The sequence below is a fragment of the Onychomys torridus genome, chromosome 1 (assembly GCF_903995425.1).
Source record: "Onychomys torridus chromosome 1, mOncTor1.1, whole genome shotgun sequence".
In the NCBI taxonomy this organism is placed as follows: Eukaryota; Metazoa; Chordata; class Mammalia; order Rodentia; family Cricetidae; genus Onychomys; species Onychomys torridus.
Window position 1 is genome coordinate 30,895,512 of NC_050443.1, and position 10,556 is coordinate 30,906,067.

Genomic DNA, 10,556 nt, shown 5'->3' on the forward strand with positions numbered 1-10,556 from the left:
AATGTGACCCTGGAGTACTGAACTCTGGCCACACAGCTCGGAACGCAGCCCAGACCGTGCTCCGCTGAGTATCAGACCCTGTGGACTGCCAGCGAGAAAGGGCCAGCTCCTCCTAGCCACAAAATCCAAACTGGCCTTCTCCCCCGGTTCTTCCGCTGCTGTCTACCTACTGTGACACTGCTGAATTCCCACATCCAGCACCGTTCACCCTCGGAGACCCTTGGGTCCTAGTCCTCTTCCATCAGATGCAAGAATGCAGACCTCAGCCCTCCTCCTTACCCAGTGGCCCAATCCCCAGCCCTCCTCTCTCAAACCAAAAGTCATGACTCTTGCCCCCTCCTTTCTTAGAACCAGGGGTCTGGGCTTCATGTTTGAACTTTCCCCTCCTCTGAACTTGACTCCTCCTGCTGTGTCAGGAAAAAAGCAGGTGGCACCTGCCGGCAGGGTCTGAGCACGACCACCTGCCGCTGTTGCTCACCCTGGTCCCTGTCCCTGCACCTGCCCCTGTCTGTCGCCTGTGGCCGCCCCACCCAACCCAACAGCCAGCCCGGGACGCGAGGGTGGAGACAGTAGGGGGACCCTGGAAGTGAGCCCGCCCCGATCCTGCCCGCGTGTGTGCCCCGCCCCTTCTCTGGGTCTCGACAGAGTTTCTCATCCATGGCCCGCTACCAGGACTCCCGCTCGTCCCAGAAAGGGGAGTCGAGGGCGGCCCTAGGCTGGTGGGGCGGAGCCTGAGGTCTCCAGCCTAGCCCTCAAGACTCCACCCGCTTCAAGGCACAGCTGAGTAGCTGAGCGGAGCCCACCTGGTGAGAAGCCCCTGGGGTGCAGACAGGGACCCTCCTTATTACCCTTCATTGCGTTTTGGTTCCCCTCCTGGTCCAAATACCTTTCCCACAGAGCCTGGTGCATGACATTCAACCCATTCTGTTTCAGGTGTCTGTTGCAGGAACCCCTGCGTTTCCCAGACACCAGTCAGCCTCCCTGATTCCCTGCTGACCCAGAATCTTGGATTCTAGTCCCTAAGAGCATGGAGTTCTAGTCCTTAACCTCCTTTTCCTTCAGGAATCAGAGTCCAGACGACCGCTTCCTGCACTTTCAAAGACCCGAGGTCCAGATTCCAATGCTCTCCTTAGGATGCAGGAGTCCATGACTCAGGTCCTTCCTCTACTACCAAGGTCCAGGAGTGGAAACTCCAGCCCTCTTGCTTCACCCTCAGAACTCCAGTCCCCAACCCTCTTCAGACCCAGCAGTCCATGAGCAAGAACTCCTTTCCTCAAGCCCAGAACTCCAGGCCTCAGCCCTCTACCTTTGGTCCTAAGTGTCCAAGCCCTACCAAGTCTCTCACACTGTGGGTCCAGGTCCCAGCCCCCCTTTCTCAGACCCAGGGTTCAGGGCTGCCCTCCCTTAGACCTGGATATATGTAAGGCCCCCACCCAGAAGATCTGGCCCAGTACTTCTGTCTCTAATAAGTTACGGTCTCTCCCGAATTTCCCCCAAATGATAACTGCCTGTCATCCACTTTGACCCTGCTCTCCGGCGGCCCTGCCTTTCTCTCTGTCCAGGTCTCCACCCCAGCCTTGGCAATGACCCTGGCAGCCTCCTCTCAGCGCTCCCAAATCATCCGTTCCAAGTTCCGCTCTGGTGAGAGGTTGCTTGTCTAAGAGCATGTGGGGAGGGGTCCTGGATGCAGGGCTCAGGGTCCCAGGGACACTCCTCCTGGGTGGGTGGAGGGACCCACGAAGCTCATGCACAAGGTCATTCATGTTGTGGAGTAAAGTGGTGGATGAGTGTGCACACGGCTTGCTGTAAGTGGGGACACTCAAGACTGCAGATGTTGCAAAGGACTTAAACTGATGTATAGGCAAAGCAGAAGAGCAGAGTGGGACCTGAGTGGCATGGGTATATGGCTGGGGGACCAAGAGCTATCAAGCCTTGAAAGTGTTATTAGTCGAGATCTGTTGCCAATTCAAAGAGTTCTGAATACTCAAGAGAGGAGCAGGAATGTGCACTGGAAAAATCTTTGCTCCCAAACAGAGGGTCAAGTCTAGAGTATGTGAGTAGCATTCATGTGGATGCTTGCCAGCGAAGAGAAGCCAGGGTGGATATCAGGTAAAGGCTAGCTCTGAAAGCACAAAAGCAGCATATGTGCAGAGTCCAGAGGGGTTTGAGCTTCAGGGGTGCGTTTGCAGGGTGCTGGCTGTGGGGAATGCCAGGGGTAACACAGAGAAGGGTGCAGGGATAAAAGGAAGTGGGGTGTTGATGGGTCAGGCTGGCAAGATGGCGACTGTACCAGGGTGGGCACAGACTCCTGAAGTGGCAGGTGGAGCCAGGAGCATGGCTGCCTCCTGGTTGCAGGCTGGCTGCCTTACAGCCTCAGGAGTGGCTCTGGCCCAAGATGCTTTGCTGGCAGGAGCAGGCAGGAGGCCCTGGGAAGGGAGAGGAAATAGGCGGCCGGCCCACCCACCCCCGGGTGTGTGAAGGGGCTGGGCACGTGTGTCCTGCCAACAACTCTAGCTCCCACCCATCAACAGGCTGCAGACACTCCCTTCCCCCCTTCCTTGTCCCACCTCCCTTTTTCCTTCCACACAGTCCTGCAGCTTCGGATCCACAGACGGAATCAAGACTGCAGTAAGTGTGGGCCCCCAAAGGGAAGGGATGGAGGCCTCAGTCCCCAAGGACCATGCCTGCCTCAAAACAGTGAAATCCAAGCTGTCACTTTCAGAGGACTCAGGAGTCAGCTGGGCCACCCCACTCATTGAGCTCTCCCGTTTTCCCACCCCGGATACTCCAATCTTTCCTTGGTGGCGTCAAGTATCACAGCCTCTCCCACACTCAGTTATCTGAATATAGGGTTTTTTTGGCCTGTCCATTTCCCTGGAATCAGGGGTAGAGGCATCACCTGGTTCTGTCCCAGGAATACACTAGATAGCTGTGATCCGAAGCAAACAGACCCCTTGCTGACTGAGGACAATACTCTCTTCCTTCTCTCTCTCTGTTTTTTTTTTTTTGGGGGGGGGGGTTGTTTGTTTTTGTTTTTTTTGTTTTTTGGTTTTTCGAGACAGGGTTTCTCTGTGTAGCTTTGCACCTTTCCTGGATCTCACTCTGTAGCCCAGGCTGGCCTCGAACTCACAGAGATCCGCCTGCCTCTGCCTCCTGAGTGCTGGGATTAAAGGTGTGCACCGCCACTGTCTGGCTACTCTTCCTTTCTCAAAAATGTGAAAATCTGGGGACTCAGGAGTCCAGGAACCCAGCTGGACAACTCGGGCTATGCTCCTTGTTCCAGGCTGGCCCTCCTTTCCTGCAGTCCCGCTCCATCCTCTCCAGCCTGCTGTCTGCTGGTCTGTTCAGGGTCCTCCGCTATCTTTCCAGCTTCAGATCCATGGATCTCAGCTTCAGGCCCAGCTCTGCCCCCAGTTCCTGCTCCTTTCCTTGTCAGCCCTGGCGTCGTGTCCCCTGAGCCAGCCTATTGTCCTTGGAGGTCTCCAAAGAAGGTGAGTTTTGACAGAGGGCAAGTGCCCAGGACAGTCAGTCTAGCCTTGGTTCTAGCCACTGCTGACACTACACCTTTCATAGGCCATGAAGGTGGGGACCAAGCTGAAGCATCGTCCCTGTTTTTTCTCTTTGTTTTTGAGACAAGCTCACTGCATGCCAAGACTGGTCTTGAACTCTCTCTCCATCCTGCCCTGGCCTCCCTGGTGCTGGGATGACAGTTGTGGTGGGCCACCAAACCACCAAGCCTGGCCCTACTTGCTCTTTCAGGAATCTTCCAGGAACTCCCAACACTGGAAGGAGCCCAAGGTCAGGGGGAACTTGACATATCACCTGTACATGCCTCCAGAACGGAGCCAAGGGCCTAGGGCAGATCTCCAAGAGGAGGGGTCAACCCTGGGTCCTCCGGGGCCACCTCTGTGGGAAGAGAAAAACTCACAGAGGCCACACCCTCGGTAGGAGTCTCATTTTTATTCTCCAGGGACCCAGAAACTCAGGCCCCAGCCTCCTCCCTCAAACCCAGAGTGCAAGGGAGAGGAGCCTGCCCTGGAACCCCCTCCCCCAGAACCCTGGCTGTGCATGCTCCCAGCCCTCGGCGGAGACACCACGGTTGCACAGCTCCCACACCCACAAACCCAGTCCTATGTTTGCCCCACAGGAGGTCCAGAATTCCTCATTTTCCCGCATCCTCCGGAGCTCCTGTTTTTAAGGTCCCTAACTGCCTTTCTCCCCTGTCCTAACCTTTCCTGCCCCCCTCACGCCGGTCGCTAGGATGAAGCCCTCCTCATCAGGAGACTCCAGTCCCTCACCCCCTTCACACAAGCTGGAACTTCAGACCCTTAAATTGGAAGAGCTGACGGTGAGTTTGGAGTTGCAGTGTCCCAGGGCTGGCCCGGACCTCTACCCCCGTGGCCACTGCTCTGGGGCAGTCGGTCTGGACTCTGGTTCCTCCTGATGTCCTAGTCACCGCTCCCAAAAGCTCGCTCAGCACCTCCTCCCCTGCCCCCGCCCCTCAGGTCTCAGAGCTCCGGCAGCAGCTGCGCCTGCGGGGACTCCCAGTCTCGGGGACCAAGTCGATGCTCCTGGAGCGCATGCGCGGTGGCGCCCCGCCCAGAGAACGGCAGAAACCCCGGCGCGAGGACAAAGAGGCCGCGGCTCCCTGGCCGCGCCTCAGGCCTAAGACGCTGGGACCTACCCGGCGGTCGGGCACGGTGAGGGCGGGGCTGTGCACGCATGACCAATCAAGAGAAGACAAAGCGGAATAGGGCGAGACCTTGGGAAAGAGTAGCCAATGAAACGGCAAGGAGGTGTGACTTACACTTGGTTGCGGGTCTTAAGGGAAGCCGCTAAAGCCTGGGGGCGTGGTCAACCATTGATAGCCCGCTGTTGTCAGAACCCGGTGGGCGTGGTTTAAGGGAGAGACGCCAATGAAATGATAGGGGCGGGGCCTGTAAGCTTATTTAGGGAGAAAGAGTGTTTGCTGCCAAGCTTGACTACTTGAGTTCTATCCTTGCGATCCATAAAGTGGGAGCCGTGAACCAACCCTGAAAGTTGTCCTCTGTTGTACATATACATGCATACAGACACACACACACACACACACACACACACACACACACACACACACACACACACACACACTGAATAAAAATGTTAAAAAATAAAAAGTATTGGGGTGAAGCCAAGGAAGGGCTGTGTCAGGCCAGGGGGCAGCACCTCGCCTGGTGTGCCGGGCTTATGGAACTCTCATCTTTGCTGGTTGTAGGTAAAGGCAAGTGCGGCGACTCGTGGGCTGAGGTTCTCTGGAGCAGCGGATCCCCTGGGGGCAGCTCCGGCTCGGGCTCCGGCTCCGGCTCCGGCTGCGGCTGCGGCTCCAGCTTCGGCTCCAGTTCCAGCTTCAGATCCAGCTTTAGCTCCTGCTCCAGCTTCGGCTCCGGCTCCGGCTCCAGCTCCAGCTCCAGCTCCAGTTCCAGCTTCAGCTCTAGTTCCAGCTCCAACTCCCTTTCCAACATCTCCAGCCAACCTGACTCTGGAGGAGGAGCTGCAGGAAGCGATCCATAGGGCGCAGGTGGAAGGGGATGCATGGCTGGGGCGTGCTCGGGGACTGGGCTCTGGACCTAAGCCGTACCTGGGGTCACATGTGTGCTCATCCACAGCTGCTTCCGAACCGGGACATCGATGACATCCTGGAAGTCCAAGTGGAGCCAGATGGTAGGAGCAGAGCTCCCACATTTAGGGGAGGAACTGGACTTGGGAACTCCTGGGTCCGAGGGAGTGGGCTGGGAACAGCAGTGAGCAGGACCTGCCCCCCCTAAAGCTCACACTCCTCCTGCAGACCTGCTGCCTCCCATCATCCCCTTGGACTTCCCTGGCTCATTTGACGTGCTGTCTCGCTCCCCGGACTCGGAAGGCTTCTCTTCCGTCTTTTCTTCACTCCCATCCCCCTCTAGCTCCCTGTCCCCTTCTCCAAGGGCCCTCACAGATTCCTTGGACTGGCTGGAGGCCTTGAGTGGGGGTCCGCCGCTGGGCTCTGGGCCTCCAGGCCCCAGCATCTTCTCAGCGGACTTATCTGACTCCAGTGGCACTCGGCTTTGGGAACTGCTGCCGGATCCATGGTGAAGGACCCTGGGGCTTCCAAGGAGAGGTCATCTGCACCCACAAACACCCTCTAACTACAGAGGACTCACGATGCCCTCATCCCCTCCTGACCCACGGCTGCTGACACAGCAAATGCCTGGACCTGCCCACTTGGCCTCTGTGTGACCCCTCCCGTCCCGTGTAGTTGGGGATGGGGGTTCATTTGCTACTGGCCAGTGCAAACAAGCTTGCTGCCTCCTTCAGAGACCTGCAGGGTGTGTGTACCACTTCCTCCAGACGCTGGATGGCTGCCTGTCATCTGGGAATCGGAAGTTTGTGCTGTTTGGGTTCAGGAAATCACAGGGACAGTAGAAGGAAGGCAGACCCCTGCTCTAGTTAGAGGTGAGGGGATCAGACGCACCTAATGGGCGGTGACTCTAAACTCCCTATCACTTGAACCTATGAGTGTTGTGATTATACCTAGCTTTCTTGCTTTTTTTGTTTGTTTGCTTGTTTTTCGTGACAGGGTTTCTCTGTGTAGTTTTGGTGCCTGTCCTGGGTCTCGCTCTGTAGCCCAGGCTGGCCTCGAACTCACAGAGCTCCGCCCGGTTCTGCCTCCCAAGTGCTGGGGTTAAAGGTGCCACCACCACCTGGCTGCTTTCTTGTTTTGTTTTGAGAGCAAGTCTTGGTATGTAGCCCAGGCTGGCCTCTAACTTGTGACCATCCTCCTGCTTCAACCTTCTGAGTGCTGAGCTCAGAGATGTGAGCCACCATACCCAGCTCTCATGGTTTGTCATAGGGCTTCCAGGAGCTAGGTGGGGAGATGGATGGCAAAAGGAAAAGGAGCTAGAATGTGACCTCAGGTGAGCCTCCACCCCATGCTGTGAGGATGGCTGCCTGGTGAATTAAACTGTGGGTTTCCTGTACTTACGGCTCATGAGACTAGGCCGTTGTATCTGTGTTTGGGCTTATTAACAAACCCACAAAACAGAATTACATTCGATACTTTTGCATAGCCCTGACCAACATACTCAGGGGAATAAGCTAAGGGAAGAGGAACTTAATTTTCCCAGGATCTCAGAAGGTTTGGTTGTGGTTGCTCAGCCCCACTTGCTTGGGTAGGACACCATGATGGCCAAATGTATGGAGGAGATTCTTCACCACATGATGGGCAGGAAGCAGAGAGAGAGAGAGAGAGAGAGAGAGAGAGAGAGAGAGAGGAAGGAGCTAGGATGAGATACCCCTGAGACCTACCTACCAGTTTCCAGACCTCTCCAAATAGCATCATCATGTACATGTGAGCCAGTGTGGCAGTGTGGGACAATGTATATTCAAAGGATAACAATAATTGGCTGTGGTTTACTGGGCTCTGCAGGGGAGTTATTTAGCTCCACAAGGTGTTGGAGAAGGATGTAGTCATCCCTAAGCCCAGATGGGTAAGGATATCTAATGTGGCTCACTCAGATATGTTAGGTACCATGGAGGAGATGGGGAGAAGGCTGAGCCCAGCTGGGTCATTGGATGTCTGGACCCTTGTTCCCCACAAAGCCTTAGCTCTCTGCCCCACATGTTCTCTCAGTAGACCCCTGGACTTCTTATGTGGTAGCCCAGAGCTCCCAAGAATGAATATTCAGCTTCAATCCTAGCACTCGGCAACAGACGTGAGGAGCTGAGGCAGGGGGATCAGAAGTCCAATATCAACTTCAACTGTAGTGAGTTAGAGAGTTCAAGATCAGCCTGGGCTACATGAGACCCTGTGTCACAAACAGAGAGAGAGAGAGAGAGAGAGAGAGAGAGAGAGAGAGAGAGAGAATCTGAACACTTGAAACCACCAGACAGCAGACATGGATGATTGCCGATGTCTTTGGGCCTGGCAGTAGTAGACTTTGTCTCCTTTTGATCAGAAGGTTATCGGGAAAGATGGAACTAGTGTTAAAGGGACTGGAGGGTAGGATGTTAATCAGATGTATCAGAGTTTTTCCTCAGTAATGCACAGTAATCACATTCCCAGGGCAGACTGACATTTCGGTGGCTATGGTATGTGGGATCATGGAGTTATGACTGATCAAGGACAGAAACCCTGGGGAGTGGAACATGGGTCAGAAAAATAGCTGAGCTTCCAAGGGTTATGGGGGACACTGGTAGAGAACTTCCTGGAAGATGGTGTCCTGGAAGAGGGATGTGAAGAAGACATCAAGGTGTGGAGGAAGCTGGCTCCCGGGAAAGCTGGTAAGGTTGAGTGCTCTGAAGAAGACAGCAGAAATTCTGTGGCTGGCCCAGGCTGGAGACAGACAGAGCTGGCCCTGAAGGGCCTGTGATGAGCTGACAGAGGAGTTCCCAGGTCTGGAGGGTCAAGAGGATGTAGTGGGCTGCTTCTTCAGCCTCTAGACACTTTCCTTCTTTTCCTTGTATTTTTACCTTTTTATTTGTGTGTGTATATACGCACACCACATACATGCTCAGGTCTTCGGAAGCCTGAGGAACCCGTCCCTCCCCTGAAGCTGGAGTGGTGAGCTGCGGGACATGGAACTGTCAGGCACTGTAACAGCACCTGCAAGAACAGCAAGCTGCCTTTCCAGAGCCCTACTTCTCCCTTTTGGAGACAGCATCGGATGTCCTCATTCCCACAGCCTTTTCTCCCTGAGGCTGCTCAGGTCCTTTCCTGGCCACGTCCTCTGCCTCCATTTGGTCTCCTTGCCATCTCTGGTTCACCCTCTGGCAAAGGAAGCGTCCTTCTCCCCATCCTTGTCCCGTCACAGCTGCCCTCTCTCAGCTTGTAACCTATCCCTTGTCCCTGGAGCTGAGCTCCTGGACACGAGTTTCCAACCGAGGCTCCCTCCCACCTCCTGCCCACTGTCGCCATCTCCCCTCAGCCAGTCAGCCTTGGGTGGAGAGCACCACAGGGCCCTTCACAGCCCCAGGAGAGGTAGGGTCAGGGTGGCCATGGAATTCTCTAGAAGGTGGAGATTTGGAAGGCTAGGGCAGGTTTGGTGTGGGTGCTGGCTTGAGCACAGAGCAGGCAAAGCTGAGATCAGCACTCCTCACCACTGTTAACTTCACATGCTTCAGCCCGTCCCCTGGCCTCAGTGTCCCTGGGAGCCCCAAACCTGTGCCTTCACTCACCTGCCACCCGGGTCTTCAGAGAGGGGAGGGCATCTTGTTTTTCTTCCATTTCCTTCTCATCCCCCCTTACCTTCCTCCCACAAGACAAGATCTCCCTATGTAGCCCAGGCTGTGCTCAAACTGGACATCGTCAGGCTTCAGCTTCTAGAGTGCTCCAGTTAGGTGGGTGCACATAACCCTTTATCCTAACCGTGATTCTGGTTATACAGCTGTATGACTGTCAAAAATCAGTGGACACAGAGCTGCTCTGTCTTGATGGCATTTGGAGAGAGAATTCACATTCCAAATGATCCACCCATTGATAGGTGAAGTCCATTGCTTTCCTATACTCAGTTCACCTCCCATGATGGCCGGTTTTCATTCACTTTCTGTTCTATTGTTTTGTCTTGACTTTTGATTTGGAGGCAGGGTCTCTATGTGGCCTGACTGGCCTGGACTCACAGAGATCCGAATGCCTGCTTCTCTGCCTCCTGAGTGCTGGAATTAAAGGTGTGCGCCACCCTCATCCCCCCCTCTCCAGATGAGGAATGGCTCAAACCCATTTTATCACTTTCAAGAATGTGAAATTGGGCTGAGAATGATTGGCCAGGTCTTTGATCCTATCACTCTGGAGGCAGAGGCAGGCAGATCTCAAGGCCAGCCTGATTCACATTATAAGTTCCAGGCCAGCCAGGGCTATGTAGAGACCCTGTCTCAAAAGAACAAAACAAACAAATGAACATGTAATTGTGGAGAGACATATTTTCATTTCTTTTAGATGTTGCAACTTTTTTCTTTTGTTTTTTTGAGACAGGGTTTCTCCGTGTAGCCCAGGCTGGCCTCAAACTAAGAGATCCACCTGCCTCTGTCCCTGAGTGTTGGGATTAAAAGTGTATGCCACCACAGCCCAGCCTGGGTTTTGTGATTTTCTTTGTCTCTGAGACTGGCCTGGACTCCCTGTGTAGCTGATGACATGAACTCCTGATCTTCCTGCACTCAGTTCCTTAATGCTGGGATCACAGGTGTCCACCGCCACACCCAGTTTGAAGATTTTCATTTTTGAGACTGGGTCTCAGAATGTAGCACAGGCTGGCCTCCAAATGTCAGAGCCTTCTGTTTTAGCCTTCCCGATGCTAGGATGAAGGGGAAATGCCACCGCTGCCCACTCCAGGCCACCTCCCATGCACTATGTCAGCACCGCCAATGTAGCAGGGGGTCTAGAGAGACTCTTTAGGGTTCATGCTGTCCCAGATGATACTTCTTCAAGGGTTCTTCCCCTACATCACCCTGGCTGTTATCATAATGGCGTCTATATAGGTTGTATTCTTCAATTGTGAGAGGGATATCATGGTGTGTGCTCACACCTGAAGTGTAACAAGATGGTATCG

At 54.6% G+C, this 10,556-nt stretch overlaps 1 protein-coding gene across 1 annotated transcript; it reads left to right on the forward strand.

Annotated features, from left to right (window-relative positions):
• The first annotated feature begins 753 nt into the window (after positions 1-753).
• Mamstr (MEF2 activating motif and SAP domain containing transcriptional regulator) lies at positions 754-6,580 on the forward strand. Its single transcript, XM_036199571.1, has 11 exons — positions 754-806; positions 1,063-1,155; positions 1,563-1,641; positions 2,590-2,628; positions 3,370-3,491; positions 3,760-3,944; positions 4,261-4,348; positions 4,506-4,700; positions 5,255-5,557; positions 5,646-5,700; positions 5,825-6,580. Exons 2-11 carry the CDS (start codon positions 1,135-1,137, stop codon positions 6,106-6,108), a joined length of 1,371 nt encoding a protein of 456 aa, XP_036055464.1. The 5' UTR covers positions 754-806; positions 1,063-1,134; the 3' UTR covers positions 6,109-6,580.
• The last annotated feature ends 3,976 nt before the right edge of the window (positions 6,581-10,556 follow it).

Coding starts and splice junctions, on each gene's coding strand:
- Mamstr (XM_036199571.1), top strand. CDS start 1,135: ATGCAGGAGTCCATGACTCAG. Junction 4,701..5,254: donor CTACCCGGCGGTCGGGCACG/GTGAGGGCGGGG, acceptor TGCTGGTTGTAG/GTAAAGGCAAGTGCGGCGAC. Junction 5,558..5,645: donor AAGCGATCCATAGGGCGCAG/GTGGAAGGGGAT, acceptor GCTCATCCACAG/CTGCTTCCGAACCGGGACAT.